Source organism: Phyllostomus discolor, chromosome 9, assembly GCF_004126475.2.
Source record: "Phyllostomus discolor isolate MPI-MPIP mPhyDis1 chromosome 9, mPhyDis1.pri.v3, whole genome shotgun sequence".
Classification (NCBI taxonomy): domain Eukaryota; kingdom Metazoa; phylum Chordata; class Mammalia; order Chiroptera; family Phyllostomidae; genus Phyllostomus; species Phyllostomus discolor.
Genome location: NC_040911.2, coordinates 86,880,987 through 86,899,669, shown reverse-complemented (window position 1 = coordinate 86,899,669; position 18,683 = coordinate 86,880,987). Strand labels below are relative to the sequence as shown.

General features: G+C 41.8%; 1 protein-coding gene across 1 annotated transcript in view; it reads left to right on the top strand.

The window, feature by feature from the left end:
• The window catches only part of LOC114506247 (transient receptor potential cation channel subfamily C member 4 associated protein), an 86,039-nt gene that overhangs the window by 45,194 nt on the left and 22,162 nt on the right, over positions 1 to 18,683 (top strand). Inside the window, exons 7-8 of the mRNA XM_028523804.2 lie at positions 4,362 to 4,569; positions 17,523 to 17,708. Coding sequence (XP_028379605.1) covers positions 4,362 to 4,569; positions 17,523 to 17,708 — 394 coding nt within the window. The remainder of the gene's footprint in view (positions 1 to 4,361; positions 4,570 to 17,522; positions 17,709 to 18,683) is intronic.

The window sequence follows — 18,683 nt, the reverse complement described above, 5'->3', positions numbered from 1 at the left end:
TGGGCAGTGATATGAACAAGCATTTTGCAGAAGAGAAACAAATGGTCCATAAATATAAGAGAAGATGCTTAACCTTGTCGGTAATCAGGGAAATGCAAATCAAGACCATAGAGAGACAGAGCAGCTTTGGTGAGAATGTACATCATTGATAACACTTCTATACTGATGATACTTTTTTATATCAGCAGAATACCTTCACCTTTCTTTTGTTTTCTATTTGAGTATGCATGTACTCTGTGACCCAGCACTTAGGTATGCACTGCCCTGAGGGCCAAGACAGCAGTATTGTGGCCTGAGTCACCTGTAACCTATGCCCAGGCACAACCATGGGAAAGCTCATTCCAGAACAGTGCTTTTTAGAGATGGAAACACTAAATTGAAACCAGGAGGTTTTGAAATCAGTTCATTGGGCCTGCCAGCTCAATAGAAAAGATCAGATTATACCATGTAAGGGTATTGTTTGAAGTTTTTGTGTCAGATTCGTACACTTATTTATACATTCACTTATGTATGTTTACTGGGTTGTTGTGGAAAATTTATTCCTTATTCTTGGGCCTTGTCCAAATGGTTTGTAATACACTAGCCCAGAAAAACTGCACACATGCATTGAGAAACACAGAACAAAAAATTGAAACCAAGCCTGTGATCCTTCAACAGGAAAATGGGTAAATGTGCTCTCTTCACACAATAGAGTACAGGCGTACTTTGGAGATACTGCAGGTGCTGTAATAAAGTGAGTGTCGCGGTACAGTGAGTGTAATCGTTTTGCTGGTGGAGTCTTGCCTTCTGTTAAGAATGCAACATCTGTGAGGTGCAGTGAAGCAAAGTGCAATAAAACGAGGTATGCCTGTGTTAGAGAGTGGTGGGAATAAATGAACTGTTGCTAAGGGCAACAGCACAGGTGAATCATAGAAATTATTACTAGAAGTCAGTTGCAGAGGAATGTATATAGTATATCATTTTTATAAAGCTCAAAAATGAGCAGACTCAAATCACATGATAAAACTGTTTTGAAAGGCAATGTGGTGATAAAATTTCAGGATAGTGGTGGTTACTTCCGGCAGAGAGGCATGTACATGTAGTAAAGGCACACTCAGCTGTTCACTTCATTATGTTTCATACCGTATGTTTTGTGTATCAAAGAAATAAAAACTAAAATACATTTGAGCCTTGAACAACGCAGGCTTGAACTACATGGGTCCATTTATACACAGATTTTTAGTTAATTTTTAATTAAAAAATGTTTTTCTTAAAATCTGCAAATGTGTATTACATGAACTTTTCTCCTTTTGAAACATCCTTAAATTGCTCAGGTAATACCAGATAACAAAGAGCATTTTAGAAAATTCCTTAACTTGATGTAAGATATCTATTCAAACTTACAGCAAACATTAAATTTAATGTTAAACTTTGGATGTATTTCCATTAAAGTCAAGAAAAAGGTGAGAATGCCTGTCATTTTCTCTAGATAATTGGTTACTTGTGCATATACAGGAGACACCTATAGGGATGTTCATTGCAATGTTTTTTAATAGTGAAAAACAGTAGTTCACCTAAACATATTTATACACAGAATAAATTGTGAAGTAAAACAGTGAAAAACAAGTGAACTTGGCAAGCAGACTTCCAGCCAAGGTAGAGTCGTAGGTAGACACACTGTGCCTCCTCGCACAACCAAAAGAAGGACAACAAATTTAAACACAAAAAAAACAGCCAGAACTGACAGAAAATTGAACTGTATGGAAGCCCAACAACCAAGGAGTTAAAAAAAGAAACATTCATCCAGACCGGTAGGAGGGGTGGAGGCGGGCAGCTGGGCACAGAGAACTCGGGGCAAGGCAATGGCTGGAGGACCGGTGTGGGCAAAGTGGCAGCTGGTGGGCAAGGTGGCGGCTGGCAGACCCGGCAAGGCATTGGCTGGCAGAGCGGGCAGTCCCACATTCAAGTGCAGATAAACCTGGAGGGACAACTGGAGAGCCAGACAGACCGTGCAACCCAGGGTCCCAGTGAGGGGAAATAAAGCCTCAAATCCCTGATTGAAAACACCTGTGGTGGTTGAGGCGGCAGCAGGAGAAACTCCCAGCCTCACAGGAGAGTTCGTTGGAGAGACCCAGAGGGTCCTAGAATGTACACAAACCCACCCACCTGGGAATCAGCACCAGAAGGGCCCAATTTGATTGTGGGGGAAGTGACTGAAAACTGGCAGAGAGCAGACCAAATGCCATTGTTCCCTCTCTGACCCCTCCCCCATATATAGCATCACAACCCAGCTACATGGGTTGCCCCGCCTTGGTGAACACCTAAGGCTCCGCCCCTCATTAACAAGCAAGACAAAAAAAAAAATGACCCAAATGAAAGAACAGATCAAAGCTCCAGAAAAAATACAATTAAGTGAAGAAGAAATAGCCAACCTATCAGATGCACAGTTCAAAGCACTGGTAATCAGGAAGCTCACAGAATTGGTTGAATATGGTCTCAAATTAAATGAAAAACTGAAGGCTATGCTAAGTGAAATGAAGGTACTGTATTTTCAAACCATAAGATGCACCTAAGTTTTAGAGGAGGAAAATAGGAAAAAAATTTTTGAAGAAAACAATGTGGTAAAATACTGAATAACATAAATAACATAGTATTTCACCAATGTAAACAGAACAGCAGCATTAACAACCATTATTCCTCCCAAATTTGGGTGCGGGAATACATCTTATAGTCCGAAAACTGCGGTAAATGTGCAGGGAACCAGCAGTGACGGGAAGGAAGCCAGGACTGAAATCAATGGTGTGGACCAGAAGGAAGAAAAAAACATTCAACCAGAACAGAATGAAGAAATAAGAATTCAAAAAAATGAGGGGAGGCTTAGGAACCTCTAAGACATCTTTAAATGTTCCAACATCCAAATCATTTGGGTACCAGAAGGAGAAGAGGAAGAGCAAGAAATTGAAAACTTAATTTGAACAAATAATGAACTGCCCTAATCTGGCAAAGGAAATAGACTTCCAGGAAGTCCAGGAAGCTCAGAGAGTCCCCAAGAAGTTGGACCCAAAGAGGAACACACCAAGGTACATCATAATTATATTAGCCAAGATGAAAGATAAGGAGAGAATCTTAAAAGCAGCAAGAGGAAAGGAGACAGTTACCTACAAAGGAGTGCCCATAAGACTGTCAACTGATTTCTCAAAAGAAACCTTGCAGGCAAGAAGGGGCTAGAAAGAAGTATTCCAAGACATGAAAGGCAAGGACCTACATCCAAGATTACTCTATCCAGCAAAGTTTTCATTTAGAATGGAAGGGCAGACAAAGTGCTTCTCAGATAAGGTCAAGTTAAAGGAGTTCATCATCACCAAGCCCTTATTCTGTGAAGTGTTAAAGGGATTTATTTAAGAAAAAGATTAAAAAATATGAACAGTAAAATGACAACAAACACAGCTATTAACAACCACACTTAAAACAAAAACAAGCTAAGCAAACAGCTAGAACAGGAACAGAATCACAGAAATAGAGATCACATGGGGGGGTTATCAGTGGGAGGGGGAGAGAGGAGGAAAAGGTACAGAGAATAGACAGGTAGAAATGGTAGGTACAAAATAGGAGGCTAAGAATAATATAGGAAATGTAGAAGCCAAAAAACTTGTATGTATGACCCATGGATATGAACTAAAGAGGGGGAATGTGGGTGGGAGGGGATGTGCAGGGTGGAGGGGAATAAAGGGGGGAAATGGGACAATTGTAATAGCATAATCAATAAAATATTTTTAAAAACAAGTGAACTAGAGTTACTTGAATCAGTGCAGTTAAATCTCAATGTTGACTAAAAAGTAAGGTGGTGTATGATACCATTCATACAACAATACAATACCATGTTTTTACGGAAATAGTCTTCCATAAGAATCTTCCATGAGTGTAAAAATGTAGGAATAATTGTCCCAAAGTTCAAAATAATGGTTGCCTCTGGGTAGAGAGAAAGGAATGCAATTGGGTGGGGAAATGAGCATTCAGCTATATTTAAAATACATTACTTCTTAAAAACAAAACACCTGTAGCATGATTGGCAGTTTATGGGTGGTAGATATTTCTTTTCTTTTTTTAATAGGCAAAATGAGCCCCATGAGCAAGGATAGAGAATGAGAACAGTGGTGCTCAAAGGGTTTCATCCTCAGACCAGTCCTACGAGGTAGATTAATCCCATTTGACAAATAGAGACTTAGGAGAAGTTCTATAACTTACTTAAGGTTGCACTGCTGTGCATTGCAGAGCTGGGATTTGAACCAAAGTGGCTGCATTCTTAGGGGCATGCAGAGGAGGAACACATCCAATCTCTAATGAACTGAGAACGGGAATTGTTTTATTTGTGTCTTCTGTAGGAAATGATCCGACTAGACGAAGTCCCCAATCTGAGTTCCTTAGTATCCAATTTTGATCAGCAACAGCTCGCTAATTTCTGCCGGATTCTGGCTGTCACCATCTCAGAGATGGACACGGGGAATGATGACAAGCACACACTTCTTGCCAAAAATGCTCAGCAGAAGAAGAGCTTGAGCTTGGGGCCTTCTGCAGCTGAAATCAACCAAGGTAAAGTCTCTAAAATCACAGAGCTTTAAGATTGTAGCTATAAGATACCTTATTAAATCACCTAGGGTTTTTTTTTTTTTTAGTATCTGTAGAGATTAATCCATGTAAGGGTACTTGGGTCACTTAGAGTATGCAGAATTTGTGTGTATTTGTTCATTATTTGGGGGGCCCAGTCCATAGCCTTCATCAGATTTCTGAATGGATCCAGAACCTGAAAAAAGTTGGGAATCATTGTTTATCAAAGTTACAGATACCTGTACCTTTTGGTTCACTAAGCCTCTCTGGGCCTTTACGTTATAGATTATGTATGTACATACATATATACAAGGTTATTCATTGCAAATGAGACTGCTTAATTTATATAATGGAAAATTGTATAGCTTTTAAGAAAAAAACATGAAGAAAATTTCTGTATACTCATACAGAAAAATCTCCAAGGTATACTAATGGTAAAAAGGAAAATGCAGAACCGTGGGTATAATATGATGCTTTTTGCATTAAGGTAGGGAGGGGGACTAATACCAAATGTATCTGTTTGCTCATATCCAGTTTGTATAAACTGAAAGTATACACAGGAAGTGGCCACCTGTTAGGTGTGGGTATATTATTTTATATATGTTTGATTTTAAAACCATATGGGTATATTCGTTATTTAAATTTTAAAAAAATACAGCCCTGGCTGGCATAGCTCAGTGGATTGAGCGCGGGCTGCAAACCAAAGTGTCGCAGGTTCGATTCCCAGTCAGGGTACATGCCTGGGTTGCAGGCCATGACCCCCAGCAGCTGCACATTGATGTTTCTCTCTCTCTCTCTCTCTCTCCCTCCCTCCCCTCCCTCTCTAAAAATAAATAAATACAATCTTTAAAAAAAATACTCTTCTAACTCATCTCCCCAACCTGTTGCTTTTGGTAGCAAGTGAATTCTGTTCTATTGTGCTTGCCTATGCAGATTTTGGGGAAATTGGGAATATGTCTGTTTGGTCATGAGAGTATAGATGATTCATATTTGAACTAAAATATTTGTGTCGTAAAAGCTAGCTCTTGAACATTAATAGGCTAGAACCACGGTTGATGGAAACCTCACGTGTATCATAGGGTAAACCAAATAACTGTGGTGAAATAATAAAAATGTATCACTAAAAAAGGCAGCAGGGAACCACGACCATCCTGCAGCAGTCCTAATGATGCTTTGAAAACACTGCTGTTTCTCAAGTCCAGTTGACTGGATGTGTGCATTCCCAGGCCTGTCTGCAGAATTGCTAAGGGCTACCCGGCAGCCTTCCTTCTAGATACTGACTGTGAGTCCCTTGTGACCTCCATTAACATCCTGGTTTTAGTTATGAGCCCCAGATGGTCATAACTGTACTTGCAGGTTATGAGGGAATGTAATTATACACTTCGTAGTCATATGCAGAAACAGAAGTGTGTGAATTCCATAGACCCCAGGTTTGTGGTTCTCCCTTCAGGTTTGTTTTTCTCCTGAGTCCATAGTCTTCCTCAGTCTCTGCAGGCTTTTCTTCCCCCCTCCTCTTTTCTTATGTCTTTGGAAAAGTACTCAGGTTAGTAAATCATGAAATATACATCCTTAAAATCATGTGAATTTTATCACAGCTAAAGTACACCTCAAAGCTGATTTATTTATTTTTTTAATATATTTTATTCATTATGCTATTACAGTTGTCCCATTTTCCCCCTTCACTCCCCTCCCCCCTGCCCATCCCCTCCCACCCACATTCCCCCCGCTTTAGTTCCTGTCCATGTGTCATAAGTTCTTTAGTTTCTACATTTCCCACACCGTTCCTCTCCTCCCCCTGTCTATTTTCTACCTATTGTCCATGCTACTTATTCTCTGTACCTTTTCCCCCTCTCTCCTCTTCCCACTCCTCTGATGCTAACCCTCCATGTGATCTCCATTTCTGTGGGTCTGTTCCTGTTCTAGCTGTTTGCTTAGCTTGTTTTTGTTTTAGGTGTGGTTGTTAATAGCTGTGAGTTTGTCGTCATTTTACTGTTCATATTTTTTATCTTCTTTTCTTAGATAAGTCCCTTTAACATTTCATAAAATAAGGGCTTGGTGATGATGAACTCCTTTAACTTGACCTTATCTGAGAAGCACTTTGTCTGCCCTTCCATTCTAAATGAAAACTTTGCTGGACAGAGCAATCTGGGATGTAGGTCCTTGCCTTTCATGTCTTGGAATACTTCTTTCTAGCCCCTTCTTGCCTGCAAGGTCTCTTTTGAGAAATCAGCTGACATTCTGATGGGAACTCCTTTGTAGGTAACTGTCCCCTTATCTCTTGCTGCTTCTAGAATTCTCTCCTTCATTTTTATCTTGGGTATTGTAATTATGATGTGCCTTGGTGTGTTTCTCCTTGAGTCCAACCTCTTAGGGACTCTCTGAGCTTCCTGGACTTCCTGGAAGTCTATTTCCCTTGCCATATTTGGGGAAATTCTCCTTTATTATTTGTTCAAACAACTTTTCCACTTGTTGTATTTCCTCTTCCCCTTCTGGTACCCCTATAATTTGGATATTGGAACGTTTAAAGGTGTCTTGGAGGACCCTAGGACTCTCCTCATTTTTTTGAATTCTTGTTTCTTCATTCTTTTCTGTTTGGTTGTTCCTTTCCTCCTTCTAGCCCCCTCCATTGATTTGAAACCCAGTTTTCTTTCCATCTCTATTGGTTCCCTGTGCATTTTCCTTCATTTCTCTTATTGTCGTCTGCATTTGTTCATCTAATTTATGACCAAAGTCCACCAATTCTGTGAGCATCCTGATCACCAGTGCTTTGAACTGTGCATCTGATAGGTTGGCTATTTCTCAGTCGCCTAAAAAAACAGGCTCTGGGGCTTTTAACTCTGTTCGAGCCATCTTTTTATTTTTTTCCTTTGGTCTGGTTGCACCTGTTACGTATTAGGGGTGGAGCGTTAGGTGTTCACCAGGGCAGGGCACCTCAGTCGCTTGGTTGTGACATTGTATGTGGGGGCAGGGTTCGAGAGAGAACAATGGCACCCGCTCCACTCTCACCAGGACTCCAGTCCCCCTTGTGGCTTCCCACAAGCAAATTGGGCCCTTCTGGTGCTGGCTCCCAGGCAGGTGGGCTTGTGCACTCTCTCAGACTCTGTGGGTTTCTCCAAGGAGCCTCCTGTGAGGCTGAGAGAATCTCCCGGCCTCAACTTCCACAGGTGTTTTCAGTCGGTCCCTTTAGGCCTTGTTTCCTGGCACTGGGTCCCTGGGTTGCTCAGTCTGTGTCGCTGCCCGTTTTCACTTAGTTTGCGCGCAAATGTACGGCTGCAGATGGCCTGCTGCCTTGCGCACCCCACTGGGTCTGCTCGTTGCCTCCCTCACCCAGGGTCTGCCACCGGTCCGTCAGCTGCCCCTGTACCTCTGGGGTCTGCCAACTGCTGTCTGCGCCCTGTGCGCCTGTGTCTGCCAGCCACCAATTTTTCCTGTGAGGACCCCTCGACCCCTCACCATAGGTTTCTCATTCCACCCTTCCTTACCAGACTGGATGTATGGTGTTCAGACTTCCGTTTGGTTCATTTCTCTCTGTTCTGGTTGTTTTTTGTTTGTAAATTCTTGTTGTCCTTAGTTTTGGTTGCGTGAGGAGGTACAGTGCGACCACCTATGCCTCCATCTTGGCCAGAAGACACCTCAAAGCTGATTTAAATGTACATGTACATACACACTGAACAGAAGTCCACATTTGTTCATCGCCTGCTGTGTGGCAAACATTGAGCCAGAAGAACATTTATCTAGAAGTAATTTTATATAATCCTTTAAGCAGCCCTGTGAAATAAAGATTAGTATTGGGTTGGCCAAAAAGTTCATTTGATTTTTTCCATTAAGATGGCTGTAGTAGCACATAGTTGTCTTTAACTTCACGTGAAACAATTTTGTTAGGTTGTATTGTGACAGCTTTCCTATCAATATGTACTTTTTAAAAAAACTTAGCCAAATTGATGAATTTTTGTGTAGTCATTTTAATATTGAAGATGGAAGAAAATATGCAACATTTCTAGCATATTATGCTTTATTATTTCAAGAAAGGTAAAAATGCAACTATACAAAAGAAAATTTGTGCAGTGTATGGAGAATGTGCTATGACTGATCGACCATGTCAAAAGTGGTTTGTGAAGTTTTGTGCTGGAGATTTTTGCTGGAAGATGCTTCCTGGTCAGTTAGCCAGTTGAAGTTGTTACTAAGTTAATAGTGATCAAATTGAGACATTGAGAACAATCAACATTATACCACCCAGGAGATAGCTGATACACTCCCAATCAATTAAGTTATTGGTGGAAATGAAATATGTGTCTTTTATTTTATGGAAAAAAAACTAAATGAACTTTTTGGCCAACCCAGTATCTCTGTTGCACAGCTTTGGAAACTGAGGGCCATAAAGGTTCAGTATTGGAAGGCCTGGCTGGTGTGGCTCAGTGGATTGATTGAGAGCTGGCCTGCGAACCAGTGTTTCCATTCAGTTCCCAGTCTAGGGCACATGCCTGGGTGGCAGGCCGGGTCCCCAGTAGGGGGTGTGCGAGAGGCATCCACACATTGATGTTTCTCTCTCTTTCTCCCTCCCTTCCCTTCTCTAAAAATAAATAAATAAACTCTTTTAAAGCAATAAATAAAATAAAGATTCAGTATTGGATACGTGTGTGTGCCGAGGCACTAAGTTAACTTTCAACTTTTAGTTTCCCATTTAAGGGGTCTGCTTAATCCTGTTAGCATTGATTATCTTCATGTACCTGATTGTGAGCTGACTTCAGTAAAACCAACATTACCCATCACCCTTGGGAAATGAGGTTTTTCTAGTTAATTGGTTTTTTAATTAACTGAGTTTTAAATTTAAGCCAGTTTTCTTTGATTTGGGGGATTAAAAAAACAAAGCCTTTATGAAATGTCCAGATTCACTTTCATGCCTGTGTAACACATGATGTAATCTCCACATGATATCTGCTTGTATCTTTTGGAATAAGGCTTCATTAAATGTTGATTTTAGCACATGATAATATTGTATAGGGTGTGGGCCTTCGCAGCCCTCTGACTATAACTCCTATCTCTGCTCCCCTCTTCTGTACACATTTTTCTCCAGTCAGAGGCACGGGGACGGCCAAGGTGAATGTAGTTAAATCATGAATAGATGAGAAAGATCTTAGTCCTCAATATTGTCATGCTTTAATTGAATTCCAGTAATGAATACTTTTAAATAGAGGTATGTATAGTAGTCAGCTCTGGCTGCCATAATAAGATTCCATAGACTGAGTGGCTTAAATAACAAATTGATTTTCTCACAGTTCTGGAGGCTAGAGATCAAGATCAAGGTGCCGTCGGTGCTGGTTTCTGGTGAGGCCTCTCTTGTAGACAGCCACCTTCTTGCTGTGTCCCATGCGGCCTTTCTTCTCTGTGTGCACAGAGATCTCTGGAGTCTCTTCCTCTCATATAAGGACATTGGTCCTATTGGATTAAGTCCCCACTCCTGTGACCTCATTTAATTCCCCCCCTAAAGGCTCTGTGTCAAAATACAGTCATAATGTAGATCAGGGCTTTCAGTATATGGATTCAGGAATTGGGCAAGGGAGACACACAATTTAGTCCATGATGGTTTAAAAAACTAAAGCATGTAGGATGCTGCCGAACATTTTTTTTCCAATATACTGTAACTCCGAGCTAGTTTTCTTGCCCAGCAAAGTAATGCTTTATCCTGACTTCCTGGAGCATAGATAATTAAAATGTTAAATCCCTTTTTAGGATTCTCAGAACTACTAGTTGTCCTTCTGGCAATTCAGATGGGAACAAATGGCTCCATCTGGGGGGGAAATCATTCAGGGTTTTAAAGATATGCATGAAGCCACAGGGCCAGATAATTATCAGTTTATAGGTGACTCTGAGCCAAGAGGGGCTGATTTATGCAACACCTGAGCTAGGGTGGAATTCGGAATCATCTCAGATAACTGGAAAGCAGGGCCTTTCTTGTGAGAGGAAAATGTATGGGAGTATTTGGGAAACACTGGTGTTTTAACAAATAAGAAGACAGAACAGGCCTGCTTTTGCAGAAATTCTTGGATAGAGTGGGTGTTTTACTCGTCAGCCAGTTTAATATTAAACAGCAGTGTGTCAGAGCTACAGATAAGGCTGCGAGAATACAAAGACTGCAGTGCTGGGGTGCCAGTCCCCTGAGACTTATGTAAGTTGGTGAATATAATTGAGCCACTGGTTTTTTTGGCGGGGAGGAAGGGGAGTCCATTTTTTTCATCAGCTTTTCAAGAGATGAATGGCTCATAAAAGCTCAAGAATCTGTGGCGGGGAGTCAGTCTCAGGCAGTCACATCGGAAGGGCTGTTCATTGTGCAGGGTTTGAACACTAGGTCTTAGGAACTGTCTTGTGAGGAAAAGCTAAAGAAATTGGAGAAAAGAAATGAGGATTTTCATGTAGAATCCAATCTCATTTATTTATTTTTGGGAAAAATAACATTTCTAAGGTTTAAAAAAATTTGTAAGGTACAAAAGAAACAGCACGTGTATAGCAGAAACTTTGTTCCCCTTCCCATGGTCACCTACCGTTTTCTTGTGTGTCCATCAGACGAATTGCCCAGTTGTGGGGGTGGGGGAGGGGGGAGAGAGATTGGCTCCTCCTTGCTTGTACAAGACGGTATGGTAAAATAGGCATCATTCCGCCCCTGACTTTTAACTTTATCTTGCAAAGCATTCCATTCCAGTACATTTGGAAGTATCTGATTCCTAGTTACAGCTACACATTATTCCTTTATGTGAGCATACCATAATTTGTTTAGCTCCCTATTGATGGAAATTTGGTTTGTCCCAAGTCTTTGTTCCTACAAACAACAACCTTGTGTATGGAATATGATGTGCAGGATATTTGCTTTCTGAACTTTGGTAGATGCTGACAAATCAAACTTCCAAGGAAATGGCTGGTTCATCTTCCCACTCCGTATACTCTTCCCAGTACAGGGGCTTTGTAAACTGCTTGGTGCTTGTCAAACTGATCAGTAAAAACTGTTATCTTAAAAAATACAGTAAATATTAATTTTTTTTCAAAAACCAAAAAAAGCTACCTATTTTTTATTAAGGTGAAACTAACATAAAATTAACCATTTAAAATGAACAATTTGGTGGCCTTTACTACATTTACATCTTGTGCATGTAATTCATGTAATGTGCATTTACATTTATCTGTCTGGTTCCAAAACAGTTTCATCATTCCAAAAAGAAACCCCATATATACAGTTATCTCCCATTTTCCTCAACTCCTGGCAATCATCTGCTTTCTATCTGTGGATTCACTGAATATTCTGGATATTTCATATAAATGGGGTCTGCATTAATGTGACTTTTTGTATCATGTATCATGCTTCTTTTACTCAGCATGATGTCTTGCACTGTAGCATGTCACTGCTTCCTTCTTTTTTATGGCTGAATAATACTCATATGTATACACTGCAATTTGTTTATCCATTTGTTGATAGGCATTTGGGTGGTTTCTACCTTTTAGCTATTGTGGATAGTCTGCTGTGAACATGCATGTACATGTATTTGTTTGAAAACCTATTTTCATTTCTTTTGGGTGTATATTAAGGAGTAGAATTGCTGGATCACAGGATAATTCTATGGTTAACTTTTATTTTTTTCTTTTTTCTTTATTCCTTTTTTATTTTATTTTTATTGTATTTTTTCCATTACTGTTTATTCCCCCCTCTGTGTTTAACCGAGGAAAAGTTAATTTGTAGTTTTAAATCAGGTTTTTTTTTTAATGAGGTCAAACTTTTTTTTCCCCATTATCCTCACCCAAGGACATGCTTTCTGATTCCAGAAAGAGGGGAAAGGCTGGTGGGGGGCGTGGAGGAGAAACAGCAATGTAAGAGAGAAACATCGATGGGTTTCCTTTTGTGCGTGCCTGAACCAGATTGAACCCACAACCTAGGCATGTGCCCTGACTGGAAATCAAACACTCAACCTTTTGACTGACGGGAGGACACTTGAGCCACGTGAGCCACACCGGTCAGGGCAGGTCAAATGTTATTTTATAGTCACTCACTAACGTATAGTGGATGGAAAGAGGGGTAAGATTATTTGTCTAGCTCTGTGCTGGGAATAAATTTATATGACTACATATAATCCTCCTAAGTACTTTGTGTGTTTTTTTGTTTTTTTTTAATATATTTTATTGATTATGCTATTACAGTTGTCCCATTACCCCCCTTCATTCCCCTCCACCCTGCACACCCTCTCCCACCCACATTCCCCTCCTTTAGTTCATGTCCATGTTGTAAGGTTTCCTTAGACTCTCCTGAGGAATAAACGCCAATTAGCCACAAAGGGAGAAGAGCTCTCGGGCAACATTTTCTCCGCCTGCACAGCGGGAGGGCTGAGAAAAGACCACAAGGGAGCAGGGAAGGAGGGCGGGTATTTTGGGTCGGCTCTCCGAGGGAGCTGAGGATTGGTCTTTTGTGAACAAGGAGGCCGCATGTGATTCGTGGTTTGTGGTCTGAGGTCAGCCATCTCTTCCGGGTCATAGTTCAGCCGCCATCTTGGCTGCTCCCGCCATTGGGCGGCAGGCGCTGCCACCTTGGGCACTTGCCTGGAGAAGACCTGGCGCGGAAGGCTGAGGCGGCCGGTGGCGATGGGCGGTGGCCGGTGGCGGTGGGCTCTGGCCAGGAATGCGGCAGCAGGGGATGAGGGCGGCACTGGAGCCCAACCTGGGAGATGACGATAGAGGCTGGAAGTGTGCAGCGGCGGCGGCAGCAGCGACTGTGGCAACTTTGGAGGTGGCTCCCTTTTGTCCTACCCCACCCATCCTGACACGTGTCATAAGTTCTTTAGCTTCTGCAATTCCCATACTATTCTTGCCCTCCCTCTGTCTATTTTCTACCTACTATCTATGCTACTTATTCTCTGCACCTTTTTCTCCGCTCTCCTCCCATTCCTGTTACTAACTCTCCATGTGATCTCCATTTCTGTGGTTCTGTTGCTGTTCTAGTTGTTTGCTTAGTTTCTTTTGGTTTTGGTTTTGGTGTGGTTGTTAATAATGGTGAGTTTGCTGATATTTTACTATACATGTTTTTTACCTTTTCTTTTTCTTTTAAGATTTTATGTTTTTTTTTAGAGAGGGAAGGGAGGGAGAGAGAAAAACATCAATGTGCGGTTGCTGGGGGCCATGGCCTGCAACCCAGGTATGTACCCTGACTGGGAATCTAACCTGCGATGCCTGGTTTCCAGCCCGCGCTCAATCCACTGAGCTACACCAGCCACGTCATACCTTCTTTTTCTTAGATGAGTCCCTTTAACATTTCATAAAATAAGGGCTTGGTGATGATGTACTCCTTTAACCTGACCTTATCGGAGAAGCACTTTATCCGCCCTTCTTTTCTAAATGAAAGCTTTGCTAGCAATCTGGGATGTAGGTCCTTGCCTTTCATGACTTGGAATACTTCTTTCCAGCTCCTTCTTGCCTGCAAGGTTTCTTTTGAGAAATCAGCTGACAGTCTGATGGGAACTCCTTTGTAGATTACTGGCCTCTTATCTCTTGCTGCTTCTAGGATTCTGTCCTTCATTTTTACCTTGGCTAATGTAATTATGATGTGCCTTAGTGTGTTCCTCCTTGGGTCCAACTTCTTTGGGACTCTCTGAGCTTCCTGGATTTCCTGGAAGTCTATTTTCTTTGCCAAGTTGGAGAAGTTCTTCTTTATTATTTGTTCAAATAAGTTTTCCACTTGTTGCTCTTCCTCTTCCCCTTCTGGTACCCCATAATTCGGATGTTGGAACGTTTCAAGATGTCCTGGAGGTTCCTAAGCCTCTCCTCATTTTTGTTGAATTCTTATTTCTTCATTCTTTTCTGTGTAATTGTTTATTTCTTCCTTTGGGTCCACTCCATTGATGTGAGACCCAGCTTTCATTCCATCACCATTGGTTCCCTTTGCATTTTTCTTCATTTCACTTATGGTAGCCTTCATTTTTTCATCTAATTTGTGACCAGAATCAACCCATTCTGTGAGCTTCCTGATCACCAGTGTTTTGAACTGTGCACCTGATAGGTTGGCTATCTCTCAGTTGCTTAAAAGGATGGATTCTGAGGCTTTCATTTGTTCTTCTGTTTGAGCCATCTTTTTGTTTTGTTTTGTTTTGTTTTGTTTTTCCTTTGGGTTGGTCATGCTTGTTACATATGAGGGGCGGAGCCTTAGGTGTTCACCAGAGCGGGTCACCCCAGTCACTGGGTTGTGATGTTGTATGTGGGGGTGGGGTTGAGAGGGAACAATGGCACTTGCTCCGTTCTCCGTGGTACCTTAGTCCTTTCTGCTGCTTCCCCCGAGCAAACTGGGTCCCTCTGGTGCCAATTCCCATGTGGGTGGGCTTGTGCACGCCGTAGGACCCTCCAGGGACCTCTCCTGTGAGGCTGGGAGTCTCTCCATGCGCCTCAACCCCCACAGGTATTTTCAATCAGTGCCCCGAGGGTCTATTTCCCAGCTCTGGGATCCTGGGTTGGGTGCAATACCTTGCTTCACAATTGCTGCCTTGCTGGGTCTGCTGGTTGCCACACCTCGGCTGGGGTCTGCCAGTTGCCGCTTGCGCACTCAGGGTCTGCCTGATGCGGTCTTGCATGCCCCAGATGCCTTTCGCGCCCGGTCCTGATGCTCTCTGCTTTCCATGACGTGAGCCGCACCCGGCTGCCCGACTCTGCCCCTCCTACTGGTCTGGATGAACAAGTCTGTTTTAACTCCTTTGTTGTCCGACTTCCATTCAGTTCAGTTTTTTTTGTCAGGTATGGTTGTTATTCTGTTTCTAAATTGTTGTTATCCCTATCTTGGTTGTGCCAGGAGGCACAGCGTGTCTACCTATGCCTCCATCTTGGCCAGAAGCCTGGACTTTGTTTTAATTTATCTTAATTTTTAAAGAATTTTCTTTAATGTATTTTTTCGAATTTTACTGTAAAATTTTTCATTATGGGAAACTTCCTACGTATGAAAGTAGAGACATACATGACACAGGTTAACAGTAGGACGGTCCTCATTAGCCTGTCACCTATCTTCCACATACATTTGTCAGCTGAGGCCTGTCTTTGTCTCTGCTGCCATTCGCGTTTCCCTTCTTCACTTTGAATTATTTTGAAGCAAATCCCAGACATCGTAAAATTTCATATATATATTTCAGTGTTTCTAGAAGGTAATGACTCTTTTTTTCTAGTAAAGCTTTTTTTTTAAGATTTTATATATTTATTTTTAGAGAGGGAAGAAGAGAGACAGACAGACAGACATCAATGTGCGGTTGCTGGGGGTCGTGGCCTGCAACCCAGGCATGTGCCCTGACTGGGAAGCAAACCTGTGATGCCTGGTTCGCAGCCCACGCTCAATCCTCTGAGCTACACCAGCCAGGGCGATAACTCTTTTTAATACGGTAACTCTGATACCGTATTATACCCTTCTAAATTAATGATGATATCATGATTTCTAAATAAAAACATAAATGGTGATATCTTGATATTATGAACTATCTAGATATGTATTAATTTTGAATTAGATGACATACTTGTATGCCTCAAAAAATGTGCATATTCAAAAAGGTGTTCATTGAAAAGTTTCCCTCCTACTCTATTCCCATTGGCCTAATTCTCTCTACCCTTAGCAACCACTGTTTTCTGTCTTTCCGGGAAGATTTAATGCACACACAAGAAAATACCTGCAGATGTTAGCCTTATTTTAAAGAAGGTTAAATAATGTAGCCAAGATTTGAACCCAGACTTGACTACCTTCAACGCTTACTGTCTTCTTGTACACTGATCAGAGGTTATGCTGATTATTTAGTTTCTAAATTTACAAAAGAAAAAAAAAGACCTTTAACAGGTCATCTTTTTTTTTCCTGTTTACTACAGGAAAATCAAACTATAGATACGTAGTTTTAAAAGAAGCATTTATATTCTCTTCTACTCAGAAACAGCCACAATAAATACCTTAGTACATATCTTCTTGTTCTTTGTGTGTATGTTGTGTAGATATTTTAAAGAAACAAAGTTTTAAACTTTTTAAGGAAAAGGGCCTAGTCGTGTGGCTCAGTCCGTTGGAGCCTTGTTCTGTGAACCAAAATGGTTTGATTCCCAGTCAGGGCACATGCCTAGGTTGCCGTTCAATCCCCCATTGGGGCATGTACAGGAGGTAACCAGTCAATATTTTTCTCTCACATCGATTTTCTCTCTCTAAAATCACTTAATAATTTTTTTTAAAAAGAAAGAAATGGGCCTAAGCCAGTACTGTTTAACTGTGTTACATCACATTGTTTGGGTATGTCACATGTACTCAATGTAGTCTCAGTGAACATGTGGCTGTTTTTACCTTTTTGTTATTACAGAAACTGCATTAATGGATATCTATACACAGCTATCTTTGTATATATAATTGGTTATTTCCTTATGGTAAATTTCCAGAAATGGACCTCCTGGATCAAAGACACACAGATTGAAGGCATAAGCTATTCTGATTTATAGTCCCACCAGTTGATACATAAGAGAGCCTATTTCTCTGCACTTGCTAAAATTGATGTTTCTGTAATTTTATTACTATTTTACCTTGTTCGGTCTTCCATTTTGTTTTACTTTTTTTCATTCTTCAATTACAGTTGTCCTCAGTTTTCCCCCATTACTCTCCCCTGCCCCACCCACCTCCCACATTCAGTCCTCCCCCCACCCTGTTGTCCTTGGCCACCGGTCCTTTATACGTGTCCCTTGACTCAACCCTTCCCCTTCTTTCCCCTGTTATCCTCCTCCCCTTTCCCCTCTGGTTGCTGTCAGTTCTCTATTTCCTTGCCTTTAAATTTAAAGGGAAGCTCTGGCTGACTAGCCACTGTCTGGTCAGAAATTGTTCCTGTCGTGCAGGTGAGGAGCAGGTTGTTTGTTGAGGATTTTAGAGCTGGTCTCTGTTTTGAAAATTCCCTCTTTTGTTCTCTCCTTGGCAGCGGCCCTTCTCAGCATCCCTGGCTTTGTTGAACGGCTCTGCAAGCTGGCCACTCGGAAGGTGTCCGAGTCAACGGGCACGGCCAGCTTCCTGCAGGAGTTGGAGGAGTGGTACACGTGGCTTGACAACGCTCTGGTGCTGGATGCCCTGATGCGAGTAGCTAATGAGGAGTCGGAGCACAGTCAAGGTACTTGCGGTGGTTCTCCTGGGAGGTGGGGCGCCTTCCGGTGGATTCCTGGAGCTTTTCTTGACCTGTTTTCCAAGGAGGATAAATTGACATTTGCTCAAAGTAGAATTTTCCCTCAGGGAATCCTAGATCAAGATTGTTAGGATTCTTTTGCTAGCTAATTACAGAAACTCCTTTGAACTCTCTCTAAGGGAACCTGATTGGAGGGAATAGGGCTTTGTTGCACAGTCAGAGAGACTGTCTGGAGCCAATAACCAGAGCCTTCTTAGGAACCCAGAGAGTTCTTGTGCTCTCCTTTAGTCTTCTCTGTTCTCTTCTCTGGTGGGTAGGCTGCCTTATAAATGTGTAGGATCCTAGTCTCAGCTCTAGCTACCTGGTGAAGGACTCTGGGCCGTCTTGGGTCATTTGCCCAACCCTGAAGCATTTGAGTGGCCAGCAGGGTGGAGTCAGATTGTACAAACCCAGGAGTTCTCACTGTAACCATGCCGATAAAGTTGGAGGGAGGAGATGCTGGGATGGCAGTGTGCAGAGCTCTGTGGACCTGCTACCCCACTGAAACTGGAAACAAAACTGGTGCTTGCTTTGGCAGCATATATACTAAAACTAGAAACAAAACTTAATGAAAAAAATGACAGCCCTGACCCATGTGGTTCAGTTGGTTGGGCGTCATCCCACAAAGCAAAACACTGCTGGTTTGATTCCTGGTCAGGGCACATGCCTGGGTTACGGGTTCAGTTCCTGGTCAGGGCACATGTGAGAGGCAACCGATTGATGTATCTCTCACATGTCGACGTTTCTCTCACTGTCTTTCTCCCTCCCTACCCCTCTCTCTAAAAATAAATTTAAAAAATATTTTAAAAAGATTTGACAAAACCATTGTGACAAAAACCATTTATATAAAGTCTGTAGAAATTGTTCTAAGAGCATATAGCTAATGAAACAGTTCTTCAAGAAAATCTGCTAAAACTCAGAACA